General features: G+C 67.9%; 4 protein-coding genes and 1 long non-coding RNA gene across 5 annotated transcripts; 3 read left to right on the top strand and 2 right to left on the bottom strand.

The window, feature by feature from the left end:
• The first annotated feature begins 55 nt into the window (after positions 1–55).
• GCDH (glutaryl-CoA dehydrogenase) lies at positions 56–4,294 on the top strand. The gene is made up of 11 exons (XM_084501764.1): positions 56–117; positions 235–324; positions 629–763; positions 1,266–1,328; positions 1,930–2,100; positions 2,185–2,314; positions 2,732–2,951; positions 3,050–3,153; positions 3,252–3,377; positions 3,472–3,632; positions 3,735–4,294. The coding sequence occupies exons 2-11, from the start codon at positions 243–245 to the stop codon at positions 3,824–3,826; spliced, it is 1,284 nt and encodes a 427-aa protein (XP_084357890.1). The 5' UTR covers positions 56–117; positions 235–242; the 3' UTR covers positions 3,827–4,294.
• On the bottom strand, positions 3,973–7,187 carry SYCE2 (synaptonemal complex central element protein 2). Its single transcript, XM_084501770.1, has 5 exons — positions 7,156–7,187; positions 6,502–6,544; positions 6,110–6,227; positions 5,292–5,476; positions 3,973–4,637 (listed from the first exon to the last, which is right to left on the bottom strand). The coding sequence occupies exons 3-5, from the start codon at positions 6,219–6,221 to the stop codon at positions 4,443–4,445; spliced, it is 492 nt and encodes a 163-aa protein (XP_084357896.1). The 5' UTR covers positions 6,222–6,227; positions 6,502–6,544; positions 7,156–7,187; the 3' UTR covers positions 3,973–4,442.
• Positions 7,188–7,326: 139 nt separating this feature from the next.
• LOC311425769 lies at positions 7,327–7,862 on the top strand. Its single transcript, XR_014686418.1, has 2 exons — positions 7,327–7,398; positions 7,493–7,862. It is a non-coding gene; the product is annotated as an uncharacterized lncRNA (long non-coding RNA).
• Positions 7,863–7,907: 45 nt separating this feature from the next.
• FARSA (phenylalanyl-tRNA synthetase subunit alpha) lies at positions 7,908–11,563 on the bottom strand. Its single transcript, XM_084501763.1, has 13 exons — positions 11,282–11,563; positions 10,807–10,944; positions 10,616–10,714; positions 10,410–10,528; positions 9,692–9,784; positions 9,487–9,615; positions 9,284–9,399; positions 9,115–9,199; positions 8,926–9,025; positions 8,663–8,831; positions 8,512–8,589; positions 8,163–8,277; positions 7,908–8,073 (listed from the first exon to the last, which is right to left on the bottom strand). The coding sequence occupies exons 1-13, from the start codon at positions 11,546–11,548 to the stop codon at positions 7,968–7,970; spliced, it is 1,614 nt and encodes a 537-aa protein (XP_084357889.1). The 5' UTR covers positions 11,549–11,563; the 3' UTR covers positions 7,908–7,967.
• A 694-nt stretch (positions 11,564–12,257) lies between these two features.
• Positions 12,258–15,664, top strand: CALR (calreticulin). The gene is made up of 9 exons (XM_084501765.1): positions 12,258–12,427; positions 13,420–13,521; positions 13,649–13,852; positions 13,939–14,033; positions 14,123–14,332; positions 14,423–14,536; positions 14,622–14,765; positions 14,866–14,958; positions 15,084–15,664. Exons 1-9 carry the CDS (start codon positions 12,328–12,330, stop codon positions 15,273–15,275), a joined length of 1,254 nt encoding a protein of 417 aa, XP_084357891.1. The 5' UTR covers positions 12,258–12,327; the 3' UTR covers positions 15,276–15,664.
• The last annotated feature ends 18 nt before the right edge of the window (positions 15,665–15,682 follow it).

Here is a 15,682-nt window from a genome sequence, read left to right as displayed (position 1 = left end):
GGTTAACGCCCCCCCCATGTCACACACCCCCGCCACACCCCCCACGTGTCCCCCCCCCCCCGTGACGTCACGGCCTAGGGCTCCTCGGGGCCCGTTCGCCGCCGCCGAGATCGCAGGGTGCGGGGGGGGGGCGCAGCCGAGGGTCCTGGGGGGCCGGGGGGGGCACCGGGATCCCTGGGGGCCCCCGAGGTCCTTTGGGACCCCAGAATTCAGCCCACCCCCCCCCGTCCACAGCCCCCCCCATGGCGCTCCGCTTCGCCGCCCGGTTCCGGCGCCCGGCCCTGAGCGGCGTCCGCTGGGGGGGCTCGGCCCCCCCCACGCGTGGTGAGTGGGGCTGGGGGGGGGCACCACGCGTGGGGCTGGGCTGAGGGGGGGCCGTCTTGGATGGGGGGGGCAGCACTCGGCTCACGTGCGGGGCTCCCGGGGGGGGTGCGGGGAGAGTGGGGGGGAGCACCCACGCGAGTGGGGGTCACGCGTGGGGGGCTGGGGGGAAAGGAGGCGGGGGGGGGGGAGACGACCATGTGGGTGGGTGGGTGGGTGGGTGAGGGGGGGATCGGGGGGGGCTGCACACACGTGGGGGGGGTCACTCGGGGGAGGGGTGGTCACGCGTGGGGTGCCCCCCCCGCAGCCGCCTTTGAGTGGCGGGACCCGCTGGGGCTGGAGGAGCTGCTGGGCCCCGAGGAGCGGCTGCTGCGCGACGCCGCCCGCCGCTACAGCCGGGAGCGCCTGGCCCCCCGCGTGCTGCTCGCCAACCGCAACGAGGGTAACGGGACCCCCCCCCAACACACACCCCGGGACCCCCCCCCAACACACCCCCCCCCAACACACCCCCCCCAGGGGACGATGTTCCCTCCATGACGCCCCCTGAGCGTTAATACGTAGCCTGGTGTGCTGCCTCGGCACCCCCAAATGACCCCCCCAACCCCAGACCCCCCCCCAAATACATCCCAGCACCCTCAGACCCCCTCCAAATACCCTCCAGTACCCTCAGACCCCCTCCAAATATCCCTCAGCACCCCCAGGCCCCCCCCAATGCTCCCCAATAATCCCCAAGACCACCCCCAAAATGCCCCCCAAATACCCCAAGCCCATCCCCAAATACCCCCGACACCCCCCCCAGCACCTCCTGATACCCCCCCCATCCAACCGGGGGGGCACATGGGGGGGAGCCCCCCAGCCAAGGGGGTCCCCATTGCCTGCCCCCCCCCCCATCCAATTCAGCCCCCCCTCTGCTTCCCCCCCCTCAAAAAAAAACAAACAAACAGTTTTTGACCGGGAGATCGTGACTGAGATGGGAGCCCTGGGGCTGCTGGGCCCCACCATCCAAGGTGAGGAGGGGCACGGGGGGGCCTGCGGTCCCCCCCAGGAGGGCAGGGGTCCAGGAGTTTTTTGGTGGGGTTGGAGGGTGGCATTTGGGGGGGGGGGGTCTGGGTCCTGGGAGGCTTTGGAGGGAGCTGGGGTGGCCCCAGAACAAATGGGGGGGGCTGGGGGGGGGGGCTGGTGTCTTTGAGGGGCTTTGGGGGGGATATAGGGGGACTGGGGGCTTCAGGGGGGTTGGGGGGGCATCTCCATGTGGGAGGGAGACACGTTGGGACCCCCCCTCGGGGTCCTGGGAGGCTTTGGAGGGAGCTGGGGTGGCCCCAGGGGACATGGGGAGGGGGGGGCTGGGTAGGGGATGTGAGGGGCTGGGGTCACTTGGGGGCATCGGGGTTATTTGGGGGAGGGTCTCCAGGTGGGAGGGGGACACGTTGGGACCCCCCCGGGGTCCTGGGAGGGATGGGATGGGAACGGGGGGGTCAGGGACGGGGATGGGATCAAGGACGGGGTCAGGGACGGGGTTTGTGGTCTCTGGGGTGGGTCTGGGGGGGGCGCGAGCGGGGTCCTGGTGAAAAGGGGGGGGTCCTTCAGCGCCGTTGCCCCCCCCCCCAGGTTACGGCTGCGCCGGGACCACGTCGGTGGGCTACGGGCTGGTGGCACGCGAGCTGGAGCGGGTGGACAGCGCGTACCGCTCGGTGTTCAGCGTGCAGTCCTCCCTCGTCATGCACCCCATCCTCACCTACGGCACCCCCGCGCAGCGAGACCGCTTCCTGCCCCCCCTGGGTGAGTTCTGGGGATGGGGGGGACCCCACCCGCCCCACCCGACCCCCGACCCCCTCGCTGACCCCCCCCCGGCTCCGTTGGCAGCGCGGGGGGAGCTGCTGGGCTGCTTCGGGCTGACCGAGCCCAACCACGGCAGCGACCCCGGGGCCATGGAGACGCGGGCACGCTACGACGCCGCCACCAAGAGCTACCGCCTGCGAGGCTCCAAGACCTGGTGAGCCCCCAAAAACCCACCCCGGGGGGGGGCAGCCCCCAGCCCCTTTGGTCCCCCCCCAACCCCTTTTTCCCTCCAGAACCCTTTTTTCCAACCCTTTTTCCCTCCACGACCCCATTTTCCAACCCCTTCACCCTCCCCCTGACCCTGTTTTCCAACCACTTTTCCCACCCCAACCGCTTTTTTCCAACCCTTTCCCCCCCCCGTGACCCCTTTTTCCTACCTGTGACCCCCCTTTTTCCCCCGTTCAATTCCCTTTTTTCTTCCCAGAACCCCTTCCACCCCCCAAACCCCATTTTCCAACCGCTTTTTCCCCCAAACCCTTTTTTTCCAACCCTTTTTCCCCTCAAACCCTGTTTATCCCCCTCCTCAACCCCCTTTTTTCCCCCCACAACCCCTTTCCCCCCCCCGCTCCAGGATCACCAATGCGCCAGCAGCCGACGTCTTTGTGGTGTGGGCGGTGTGCGAGGAGGACAGGCAGATCCGGGGCTTTGTGCTGGAGCGGGGCATGGGGGGGCTCAGCACCCCCAAAATCGACGGCAAGTTCTCACTGCGCGCCTCCGCCACCGGCATGATCCTGATGGACGACGTGGAGGTGCCCGAGGACAACCTCCTGCCCCATGCCACCGGCCTGGCCGTAAGCTTTTGGGGGGCGAGCCGGGGGGTGTGGGGGGGTGCTGAGCGGGTTCTGAGCCCCCCCCCGCTGATTGTTTCCCCCCCCCCCCCCCACCCAAGGGTCCCTTTGGGTGCCTGACCCACGCTCGCTACGGCATCGCGTGGGGCGCGCTGGGCGCCGCCGAGGCGTGCCTGGAGACGGCGCGGCAGTACGTCCTCGACAGGTAACGCACTGCTGACCCCCCCCCGGCGCCCCCCGTCCCCCTTAAATCCCACGGGACCCCCCCCAGGTGTGCATGTCCCCCCCCGTTGTGTCCCGCAGGAAGCAGTTTGGGGCGCCCCTGGCCCGGAACCAGCTGGTGCAGAAGAAGCTGGCGGACATGGTGACCGAGATCGCGCTGGGGCTGCAGGCCTGCCTGCGTCTCGGCCGCCTCAAGGACGAGGGCAGGTGGGGGCCGAGGGGCTCGCGGCCCCCAAATCGGGGCGGGGGGGGTGTCGCGGGGGGGGCAGGGTGTGAAATTGGGCGTCCTGCCCCCCCCCAGGGCGCCCCCCGAGGCGGTGTCGATGCTGAAGCGCAACTCGTGCGGGAAGGCGCTGGACATCGCCCGGCAGGCACGCGACATGCTGGGGGGCAACGGGGTGTGCGACGAGTACCACGTCATCCGCCACCTCCTCAACCTCGAGGCCGTCAACACCTACGAAGGTAGCGTCAAGGGGGGGGCGCGGGGACCCCCCCTCGGTCCTCGGTCACTGCTGGGGGCCCAAAAACCTTCCTTGTCCTCCTCCTCGTCCTCCCTGCCCGCAGGCACGCACGACATCCACGCGCTGATCCTGGGCAGAGCCATCACCGGGCTCCAGGCCTTCACCGCCGGCAAGGCAGAGGAGAAGCGGGGCTAGGAACCGGGCTGCCAGCACCGAATTTGGGGTGGCCGGCACCAGAGACTCAGACTTGAAGCGTGGAGGGCTCAGGGTGCTGCTCAGGGTGCTGCGCCGCTCGGAGCCGGTGGCACCGACAGGACTTGGTGGCACCAAGCGGCCCCGGTGGCACCGAGTGGCCCCGGCAGCCCAATTCTACCTCGGTGACCCCCCCGGTGCCTTCCCCCTCCGCGCATCACCTTCGGCCGCCCCAATAAAGGCTGGAGAAGCTGCCCTGCGCCAGCCTCTTCGTCAGCGCCGCGCTCAACAGCGGTAATTAAGACTCCCGGGTGCAGCCCAAGTGCCAGGACGGGCCCCGTGTGGGCGCAAGGCCGGCTTTGCCAATGCAAAGCCCTTGGGAGGAATCTTCTAGAGCCCCCTGGGGGTCTTTTGGTGTTTTATTTTGAATTGTGTTAAAAACTGAACACTGACAGCCTGCGGAAAAGGCGATTTGGGGCTGCTAGTCCTCATTTCTCTGCTCGCGAAGGAGCAGCTGGCCCGCTGCAGCCAGAACGCCCGTGGCAGGGAGGGGCTGCTGCCGGGGCCGGGCGCTGCCTGGGGGAGGTCTGGGGGCTTTTGGGGGCCTCAGGGGCCCCGCTCACGCCTCGGGCTGCAGGCACAGGTCCTTGTAGGCGGCCTCCACGGTGCGGCAGACGTGCTGCAGCTCGTCCTCGGCCTGCCGCACGCGCTCCATCACCTCGGCCAGCTCATGCAGCCGCTGCTGGATCTGCTCGTTGTGCAGGCTGTAGAGCTGGAAGAGGCGCTCCTCCAGCTGCTCGGCCAGGTCGGACACCTGCCAGGAAACAAAACGGGGGGGAGCCGGGAGGGGGGGGAGGAAAGAAAAAGAAAAATCGGGCCACTGGGGACAGGGGGCGGAGGCGCTGGCAGCGCCGCAGGCACAGCCGGTCCCGTCCCCCCTGGGGGGGGGGGCGCAGCTGCGGCCGCGGTGCTGGCGCAGCTCCCGGCCCCGCTTGGCCGCCGCCAGCTGCACCCACGGTAGCCCGAGCACCGGCCGTGGTAGCCACCGAGCGCCGCAGCCCCCCAGCCGCAGCTGCCGGGGCCTGGCTGCCATCTGCGCGTGAGGTGGGGGGACGCAGGAGGGCCGCAGCCCCCCCTCTGTTCCCCCCCCAGCCCGCGGGGAGGGCAGAGGGAGCGAAGTCCAGCGCGGCACGCGGCCAAGCGAGGACGCTGAGGCCGGGCAGCAGCAGCGCAGGGACGGGGACAGGGGGCGGGCGGCGGCCCCCCCGCCCCCTAAAGCAGAGCCAGAGGCAGCTGCAGCCGCCCCGGGGGGGGCCAGAGCCGCCCCCCCGCCACCGCAGCCGGTGCACACCAGGCTCTGCAGCTGGCGCCGGTGCCTCGCGGGACGCCGCGTGCCCACAGCACCTCCCCATGACATTAATTCGGGCGGAATAACGCGATTAAACGCAGCCCCCCCACACACACGCACCTTCAGCAGCAGGCTGTCGCGGAAGCCGCTCAGCACGCTGTGGTCCTCCTTGCGGCTCTCGTTCACCCTGTCGATGAGGCGCTGCGCTCGCTGCCGCAGGTCGCCCACACTGGAGTCCAGCGCCGCAAAGTAGCGGGAGGCCTGGCCGGCCAGAGCCCCCGAGCCCAGCGGCTCCATCCTCGGCCCAAACACAGCACCCACGGGTCAGGGGGTGAAGAAAGCAGCCCCATGGCCAAAGGCAGCCTCGGCGGGGCCGTTTGGGGAAGCAGAGCTCGAGGAAAGCCCGGCCGCACGGCCAACGCTAAGTGAGTTTATCTGCTGGGGAGCTCATTCCTCCCAGCAGCCGCCATGGTGGCAGTGAGGGGCTTTGCACAGGTTTTGGGACGCTTGTTGTGTTTGCCAGGATGGTGACGGGCGCGCCACAACCCGTGCTGGCAAGCAGGGGGCACAGGGAGCATGCAAACAGTCGCTTTGCCCAGTCCCGCCCTGCAAACGGTGAGCTGGGCACTGGGGCTGGGCTTCCCCAAACCGTTTCCCCCTTTGAGGCGTTCGTCCACGCCACAGCACAACGGCCCCGCTATCAGCAGCAAGCTGGCCGGCCCGTTGTGTTAATTAGGAAACACGTTATTAAAGGGAGAAACCTCACTAACGGACACGGTGCCCTGTGAGTAATCAGATTTGGGCCCCGCAGTGTCACCGAGCTCAGCCTGCCCCTGCTGCTCTGCCTGAAGGGTTGTTGTTCCTGACACACAGCACCTTTTTTTTTCCCTGATTTGGGTTCAAATCAGGAGCCCCCTGGCAGGTGCAAACTTCCTACCTTGAGGGTTCCTCGCCGGGGTTTTCATCTCCGCCCAAACCAGTGAAGAAGGAGCTGGTGTTTTGCATCTCCTCCGGCTCCAGCTCCGGGTCCTCGTGCTCCTGATGTGCCATGGTGGCCTGGTGGGGAGATAGCCTGCTGTGGGCATGGGGTGATGTCCCCAGGTCCCCATCCTGTCCCTGTGTCCCCATATTCCCATGTCCACATGTCCCCATCCCGTCCCCATCCTGTCCATATGTCCGTATGTCCCCATCCCGTCCCCATCCCATCCCCACGTCCCCATGCCCCCACCCCATCCCCATGTCCCCATCCCATCTGTATGTCCTTATGTCCCCATCCTGTCCCTATATCCCCATCCCATCCCGATGTCCCCATGTCCCCATCCCATCCCACCTTGGTCCAAACCCGCAGCTCCACAGCCAAGCTCCTCAGCAGCCTGCAGGGAATGCATTTGGGAACACCCAGTTAGCCATAATATTAGGGGTTATTAATAATAATAACCAAACTGGGGGATGGGTGGAGGTGAGCCCCTGGCCCAGACACCCCCCCTCAATAAAAATGGTGGGGGGGGGGCCGCCACCCAGCAGAGACCCCAATTTTACACTTTTCCAATGGGTTAAAGCATTGAAGGAGACATTTGAAGCACGGAGCCCAAAATTAAGCAGCAGTGGGCAAACAAAAAGGTGTTTTGGGGAACTTCTGCTGTGTTTTAGCCAACGTGGCGGTGGTTTTTTTTTGCACATCCTCACAGACGCCACGCTCCACACCCCACTGAGCCTGATGACCACGGACCCCAGTGGGGCCCAGTCAAGCACTGGGACAGCCCCGGGGGCACGGCCCCGGCACGGCAGCCGGGATGGGGGCAGGGGCTGTGGGGGAGCCATGAGGCGAGTGGGGGGCCCCCCAAAAGGGGCCTAGGCCAGGGGCCTTCGTGGCCAGCCCGGCGTTGGGCTCACAGAAACAGGCTCCCGGGTGGAAAATGGAGGCCCCAGGGTGGCGACCCCACACGGGGCCCCGCCAGGGCCCGGTTCTACCCCGCTTCCTCACCCCGCGCCGCCGCCATTTCCCCCCCGCGGCCTCGCTGACGAGAGCACGGTGGGCGGGCCGGCGGCGGGCGGCTGGTGACGGGCACCCTCGCCGACCAGTCAGTGCTCGCCTCCGCCGCCGGCTGGCCAATGGGCGGCCGAGAGGAAAAAAGGCGGGAAGGGGCGCACTGTGAGGAGAGGGAGCGGCCGCCATGATGGCGTGAGGCGAGGCGAGGCGCGGCTGCCCCAGGGCGGTGTTTTTGGGGTGGGGATCGTGGCCGAGGGGCTCGGGAGGGCTGCTGCCGCTCTCCTCAGGGCATTTCCAGGCTCCTCTGTTGACTCGGGGCGTTGTTTTGCAGGTGGGTGCTGTTGGTGCCCTGCCGAAAGCGGGGACAGATGCAGCGTGATGTGCTGAGGGAGCCTGAGGCACCCACACCCCTCCGTGCTGCTGCCACCACCACAATGCCAGTGCCCAGTGCCCACCCGGTAAGCCCCAGCACAGCCCCCGGGACGTGAATGCAGCCTGCTCACAAGGAACCCCAGCTCCTGGGCTGCCCCAAGGCCCCCATCCCTCCCCTGGGCTCACCACGAGCCGGGCCCTGCACCACCACGAGTACCTCATGGGTTCAGTCACCTCATGTCGGGCTGTGGAGAGGTGAGGAGGGCTCCTTCCCCCCCAAAAAACCCTCCCAACCCTTCTGTCACAATAAAACCTTCCCTCAGCCCTCACCCCACGCGTGGTCGCTGCTCCCCCCCAGCACACTCAGAGGCGCCTGGCTGGGCAAAGGAGGTTTATTGGGGGCAGGTTTTAGGGTTTCAACTATAAATAGGGCTCTAGGTGTCGAGGCGGCACAGGGGGCTGTCGTAGACCATCTGCAGGTTGACACGGTGCCCCACCAGCTCGCGAATGTTGTTGATGCCGTACTTGATCATGGTGGGGCTGCAGCAGGAGAGAAATGAGGGGGGGTCAGATGGGGCTGGGCCCTGCCTGCCCCGGGGAGGGGGGGCTGTGGCTGCCCCTCCACTCACCGCTCCAGCGAGAGCCCCCAGGCGATGACGGAGACGTTCTCGGGCAGCCCCATGGGCAGCAGCAGCTCGGGGCGGAAGACCCCCGAGTTCCCCACCTCCACCCACTTCTTCAGGCCTACAGAACGAGACGGGGGGGCCCCCACCCCACAGGGTGTGAGATGGGCAGCCTGCAGACCACCCCCCCTCCACGCTTTGCAAAAGGTCACAGGCTCCTCAGGGGTGCCCCCCAGGAGAGGAAGAGATTAAGCCAATCCCCAAATTCCACAGAGAACGAGGCTGAGGTGACTCCCCCACCTAAAAAAAAAAATACACACAGGGAGCCCCCCCACGCCTTGCAGGTCCCCCTCACCCTCGTGGTAGCTGAACACCTCCATGCTGGGCTCCGTGTAGGGGTTATAGGCGGGCTTGAAACGCAGCTTGGTGATGCCTGGGGGGGGAAGAGGGGTGTCAGGGGGGTGCCCCAGCCCCCTCCCCTTGCCTCGGTGCCCCCCCCCCAGTACCCAGCTTGGTGAAGAACTCCCGGAGGGTGCCCATGAGGTGGCCCAGGGTGAGCCCGCGGTCGGCCACCACCCCCTCCACCTGGTGGAACTCGGCCAGGTGGGTGGCATCCAGGCTCTCGTTGCGGAACACGCGGTCAATGGAGAAATACTTCACGGGGGTGAACTTCTCCTGGAAAAACATTGCGGGGGGGGGGGTCAGGCAATGTCCCCCCATGTTCCTTTTCCTTTTCTTCCCCCCCCCACCTCCCTAAATCCTGGCCCACCTGGCAGGCCAAGTGATAGAGTGCACGGGCGCTGGCAGATGTGGTGTGGGTGCGCAGCAGGTTCTTCCGCGCCTCTTCCACCTTCCACTCGTATTTGTACCTGGGGGGGGGCTTATCAGTCCCAACGCTACAAAGGGGTGTGTGGGGGGGGCGGCAGAGCCCCCCCAAACTCAACCCCACCCCGCTCACCCCTGCGAGCCGTAGCCTCCCTGTGAGTGCACCTTCTTCACCTTGGCCATGTAGCTGGCGGGCAGCTCAGGGGCTTCAGCGGGGTCTGGGGGTGGAAAGGGGGGGATCAGCGGGGATTTGGGAAACATGGGGAGGGGGGGCAGCGGGGATTTGCCCCCCCACCACGCACCCTGCAGGAAGAAGGTGTCGTGCTGGTCCCGCGCTGGGTGCTGCTGGGGCTGGAAGAGGGCGTCGAAGTTCCAGAAGGAGCTCTCCACAAAATTGTCGGTGGGCATCTCCGTGAACCTGTTGGGGGGCCACGGCATCACCGGGAGGGGGGGCCTGCGCCGTCGTAGCCCCCCCCTTTTTGTGTGTGCACCCCCCCCAACTCACCCCATCTCCAGGAAGATCTGGCGGAGCTGGGAGCGCACCTTGAGCAGGGGGTGGAGGTGGCCGCAGGCGGGCGGCAGCCCCAGCGCCGAGAAGTTGTAGGGCTTGAAGGGGAGCTGGCGCCACGAGCCCCTATACGGGGGGGTTATGGGGTCATTTTGGGGAGGGGGGGGCACGGTTGGGGCCCCCCCTGCGCCCCCAGACTCACGTCGCAATCATCTCTGGCGTCAGGTCGGTCTCCTGCCGCGCCACCGCCGTGCTGAAGGCGCGGCCCTTGCGGATCCAGTAGGACTTGAGGGTGCTGGGGGGGGGATGAGGGTTTTTTTTGGGGGGTATGTGGGGTTTGGGGGGGAGATATGTTTTTTTTTGGGGGGGAGAATAGTTTTTATGGGGGGGAAATAGGGGTTTTTGGGGGGAAATAGGTTTTGGGGGAGAATAGGGGGTCTTTGGGGGGAATATGAGGGTTTGGGGGGAATAGTTTTTTTAGGGGGGGAGAATAGGGGATATTTGGGAGGGAACAGTTCTTTTTGGGGGGAACAGGCTTTTGGGGGGATTTTTTTTGGGGGGGAGGAGAGATAGGGGGTTTGGGGGAGAATATTTTTTGGGGGGGAGGAAATACAGGGTTTTGGGGAGGGAATACGAGGTTTTCAGGGGGGATATTTTCTTTTTGGGGGGAATGTTTTTTAGGGGGAGGAATATGTGGTTTTGGGGGGAAATACAGAGTCATTTGGGGGGAATACATGTGATTTTGGGGAAATACATGTTTTTTGGGGGGAATGCAGAGCTTTTGGGGGAGAATGCAGGGGTTTTGAGGCAGAACATGGGGTTTGTGGGCAGAATAGGGGGTCCATACGGGGTTGGGGGGGGATGTGGTATTTTATTTGGGGGGGGGATTTTTTTTTGGGGGGGGGGGGGATGGGGCTCACACTTCGAGCAGCAGCTTCCTCCTCTTGAGCTCGTTGCGCTCGCGCTCGGGCAGCCCGGCGGCGTCACCCTCCTGCACCCTGCGCAGGCCGTCCTGCACCGTGTCCTGCACCGCCTCCACCTGCGGGACGGACGGACGGGTGGGCGGACGGACGGACGGGTGGGTGGCCCCCTCGGGGGTGTTTGGGGGGGTGCGGGGGGCACTCACGGCACGGAAGATGCGGGGGCCGCCGGGCGCCGCCTTGTCGAGGCGCAGCCACTTGTTGGCCATGGCCTTGCTGAAGCCCACCTGGGCACCGGGCAGCTTCTGGGGGGGGGAAGGAACCGGAGGGGGGCGGTGAGGACCCCCCCGGTGCCCCCCCTCCCTCGCCCTCCCGGTAACCCCCCCCCCCCCCTCACCATGGCGTCGCTCTGGGGCAGCCCCTCGGGCGGGAGGCTGTGGAAGAGCCGCACCTCGGGGCTGCCGGCCCGCAGCACCTCCGCGCCCTCCTCGCTCAGCTCCCAGCGCGTGGCCGCCCGCGCCTCCGCCTCGATCACCTGCGGGGGGCACCGGGAGAGCCGGGATTGGAACCGGGGCCGAGAATGGGACGGGAACGGCACCGGGACTGGAAATAGGACCGGGAATGGCACCGGGATCACCGGGATGGGCACCGGGACCGAGAATGGGACCGGGATCAGCACCAGGGGCAGCGGCCCCGGGAATAGCACCGGCAGCGTGGTCAGTACCGGGACCGGCACCGGAAAGGGGACCGGCAGCAGCACCGGCCCCGCGAAGGGGCCGGGGCGATGACACCGGGGCTGTCACCGGCGCCAGCACTGGCCCCGGGATCCCCGGGCCCGGGCCCCGAACCCGCGTGGGCCGCGGCGCCCCCACCTCTCCGAGCGCCTGCAGGCTCTTGACGGCGCCCACGAGCGTCTGGTGGTCGAGGCCGAGCGCGGCGGCCGCCTCCAGGCTGCAGAGGCCGCCCCCGGGCCCCGGCGGCTCCCGCTCCAGCCGCTGCAGCAGCAGCTCCGCCACGCTCGGCGACATCGCGGCGGCCGGAAGCGCTCCCGCCGCCACCCGGAAGTGTTCCTCCCCCGCCCCGTCCCCGTGCCGCGCGTGGGCGCCGCCATCTTGAGTGTGGCGGGAGGGAGGCGCCATCTTGGGAGTGGCGGGGCAGCCCCGGGGGGCCCCGCGGGGAGGGGGAGGCTGCGAGGCGCGACGGGGGGCGCTGTGACGCCATGAGGGCGGAGAATGACGTCATGGGGAGCTAGGTGATGTCACAGCCCGCGCCCCGCGGGGCCCCAGGGCCGTCGCCATGACGACAGCCCCCCCTTTACAGGCTGTTGCCATGGCAACGCCCCCCAGGGCCCCACCACCGCCCCCATCCGGGGGGGGGCTCCCTCGACACGCGATATGACGTCATTACTGCTTGCGTCACAGCCCCAAATCGGGCTCTAAGCCCCCCCAGGCCGACTGGGGGCACCCCACGGGTCCCCCCCGCGCACCGTCGCGGTGCTATTATGGGATGGCGCCCCCCCCCCCCACGTGGTCCGCAGGTGGCCCGGCCCTGCCCCCAACCACGTGACCGCCGTGACGCGCCCCGCGGAGGGAGGGGGGAGGAGCGCGGGTGGGGGGGGGGCGTCTCCCTCCGAACGCGTGGTCGCTCCTCATTGGCCGCCCGGCTCAGCCAATAGGAAGCGGCCATCTGGGACGCCAACGTTCGGGGGCTCCGCCGCCGCCGGCCAGCGGGCGGGCGGCCAATGGGAGCGGGCGCCGCGCGGGCGCCGGCCAATGGGCAGCGTCCGGGGGCGGGCCGAGGGGCGGCGGGCGTATAAAAGGCGCCGTCGCCGTCGCCCCCCTCCGCAGTGCCGGGCGCCGCCGGGCCGGGAGGGAGGGTGCGCCCCGACTGGGCCGTGTGGGACCGCGCCGCCGCCGCCATGAGCCGCCTCGGCCTCCCCCTGCTGCTCGCCGCCCTCCTCCTGGCGCTGGCGGCGGCTGGGCCCGCGGAGTTCTTCCGGGAGGAGTTCTTGGATGGAGGTGAGGGGGGGGGGGGGCAAGGGAGGGGCTAGAGGGGAGGGGGCCAGAGGGGGGGGGGAGAAAGGGGAGGGGGCTCTGAGGGGGGGTGAAAGGGGAGGGGGCCCAAGGGGGGGGGACAGGGAGGGGGCTGGGAGGTCTCTGAGGGGGTCCCCGAGGGAAAGGGGAAGGGGTTGGGGGGGGGGGCTTGAGAGGAAAAGGGGGGGCTTGGGGGGAAAAGGGGGGGCTTGAGGAGGAGCAGGGGGACCTGGAGGAGGAACGGGGGGGCCTGAAGGCCACCCCTAGGCTGGCAGTTGGGGGCTGCGGCGGGGGGACAGCCTGGGGAAGGGGTCTCTGTGGGCAGGGGCTGAAGGAGATCAGGGTCACAGGAAAGGTGTTGAGGCACGGAGGAGATGGGGCTGGGGAGAGGCAGGTGATGGGGGGGGTGAGGGGGTGAGGGCCTCGGGGTGCCCCTGGTTGGGGTGTACTGGGGGGGGTGTGAGCCAGGCAGCCCCCACTGGGCTGGGGAGCGGTGCCCTGGGAGGGCTGTGGGTTCAAAGTGGCCCCCGCTCAGCTGCAGGGGACAAAGGGCTGGGGACGAGGAGTGGCCCTGTAGGGGAAGGAGGCTGCTCAGTGGGGGCAGAACCACCCTGAGCAGGGTGTTCCCCCATGGGGGTGGTGTGGGATGGGGCCTGGCACATGTTGTGGGGTTGTTCTTCTTCGGGACCCTAAATCCTGCTGCAGCCAGGGAGCCCTCTGAAGCCTTATTTTTGCCTCCCTGGAGCTTGCAGCAAGGCGGCGGCATGGGGACGGCCCCCTTAGATAGAGCTGCGGGTGCAGGGGGAGCAGGCAGCAATCCCCGCAGGCTCCTCCTGAGCGTGAGGAGCCAGCGCAGGGCTGTGCAGGTGGCCGGGAGCCGCCCCGCTTCCGGCCCTGCGGGGAGGGGCAGAGCCCGTTTCCTTCTGGGGGAGGCCCGCGGGGAGGACCGGGGGTTCTCACCTGCTCCCCTCCCGCAGATGCCTGGACCCAGCGGTGGGTGGAATCCAAGCACAAGCCGGACTACGGCCGCTTCGTGCTGACCGCCGGCAAGTTCTATGGCGACGCTGAGAAGGACAAAGGTGAGGCAGAGACTCCTGGGGACAATTAATTAGTGAATTAGCCACTTGTGCTCGTTACAGCCCTGGCTGGGGGTGGTGGGGCTGCTCGGGGCTGAGCCACGGGGGGGGGGTTTTGGTGCCCCGACAGGGATCCAGACAAGCCAGGACGCCCGTTTCTACGCCCTCTCCTCGCGCTTCGAGCCCTTCAGCAACCGCGACAAGACACTGGTGGTGCAGTTCACGGTGAAGCACGAGCAGAACATCGACTGCGGCGGGGGCTACGTCAAGCTCTTCCCGGCCGGCCTGAGCCAGGAGGACATGCACGGCGACTCCGAGTACAACATCATGTTTGGTGGGTGGCCACCCTCCCCCCTTGCCGCACCCCCCCAGGCAGCAGCAGGCTCAGGTTCCCCCCCATAACCTCTCTGTCCCCCCCAGGCCCTGATATCTGCGGGCCCGGCACCAAGAAGGTGCACGTTATCTTCAACTACAAGGGCAAGAACGTTCTCATCAACAAGGACATACGCTGCAAGGTGCGTGGGGGGGCGCGGGGGGGCTCAGCCCCTCCTGGCGGTGCTGTGGGGATGAGCCCGGCCCCGCTGAGCGCCCCCTCCCCCCGCAGGACGACGAGTTCACCCACCTCTACACCCTGATCGTGCGCCCCGACAACACCTACGAGGTGAAGATCGACAACAGCAAGGTAGAGTCGGGGAGCCTGGAGGACGATTGGGACTTCCTGCCCCCCAAAAAGATCAAGGACCCCGAGGCCAAGAAGCCGGACGACTGGGACGAGCGGGCCAAGATTGACGACCCCGAGGACTCCAAGCCTGAGGTGGGGGGCACCCAAGGGGCTGGGGAGGGGTTGGGGGGGGTTGTGGGCAGAGCCCTGACCCCTCTTCTTTTTTTTTGCCCCCCTCCCCAGGATTGGGACAAGCCTGAGCACATCCCAGACCCTGACGCCAAGAAGCCGGAGGACTGGGATGAGGAGATGGACGGGGAGTGGGAGCCCCCCGTCATCCAGAACCCCGAGTACAAGGTGAAGCCTGGTGCCCCACACCCCCCTGGGGGACCAGTTTGGGGCCGTTTCCCCCCTCCTCTGAACCCTGCCTCTGCCCCTTCAGGGCGAGTGGAGGCCGCGGCAGATCGACAACCCCAACTACAAGGGGAAGTGGGTGCACCCCGAGATCGACAACCCCGAGTACACGCCCGACCCCAGCATCTACGCCTACGACAGCTTTGGCGTCATCGGCCTTGACCTGTGGCAGGTGGGAGGAGGGGGCGGTGCTGTGGGTGCACCCCCCTGGGTTTTTGGGCGTCCCCACACCCCCCCAGGGGTCCCGCTGAGCCCCCCCTGCTCTGCCCTAGGTGAAGTCGGGCACCATTTTCGACAATTTCCTCATCACCGACGATGAGAAGTTCGCTGAGGAGTTCGGCAACGACACCTGGGGGGCCACCAAGGTACGGGGGGGGACACACACAACCAGAGCCGGGTTCCCCCCGCAGCCCTGGGGTGTTGGGGGCACTGCTGTGACCCCCCCGTGTCCGCCCTTGGGGCATGGCCGTGACCCCCCCGTGCCCTGCAGGAGGCGGAGAGGAAGATGAAGGAGGCGCAGGACGAGGAGCAGCGCAAGAAGCAGGAGGAGGAGGACAAACAGCGCAAGGAGGAGGAGGGGGACGAGGAGGGGGACGCGGATGACGATGAGGAGGAAGACGACGAAGATGAGGAGGCGGAGAAGGAGGAGGACGCGGGGGCGGCCCCCAAGGATGAGCTGTGAGGGGGGGGGAGGCCCCGGTCCCGCCGCACCGGGCCCCGCCGGGGCAGCGCCCCGACCCCGCGGGGAGCGAGCGTAATGTCTCTGTGAGACCTGGACTTCGGATTTTTTTTTTTTTTTTTTTAACGGGCGGCCCCTCCCGGCCCGGGGGGGGGGAAATGGGACGGCGCCGGGGCTCGCCCGGGGGAGGGGGAGGGGAGGAGGGGGAGGGGCGCGGGGCGAGGACTCAGGAACGGCACCGGGCCCGGTACCGGGGGGGGGAGGGGGAAGCGGCGGGCTCCGGTGCCGGGGTGGGGTTGGAGGGGGTTGGGGGTGGGGTGAGGGCGCCCTCCGCGCCCGTCGGTGGCCGCGCCGCGGTTTGTGTTTAAATTAAAGCTCGTCCCGGCCCCGCCCGCCTCGCCTCAGCTCTG

The sequence above is a fragment of the Aythya ferina genome, assembly GCF_964211825.1.
Source record: "Aythya ferina genome assembly, chromosome: 33".
NCBI classification, from domain to species: Eukaryota; Metazoa; Chordata; class Aves; order Anseriformes; family Anatidae; genus Aythya; species Aythya ferina.
This window is presented reverse-complemented; position numbering and strand designations above follow the sequence as displayed.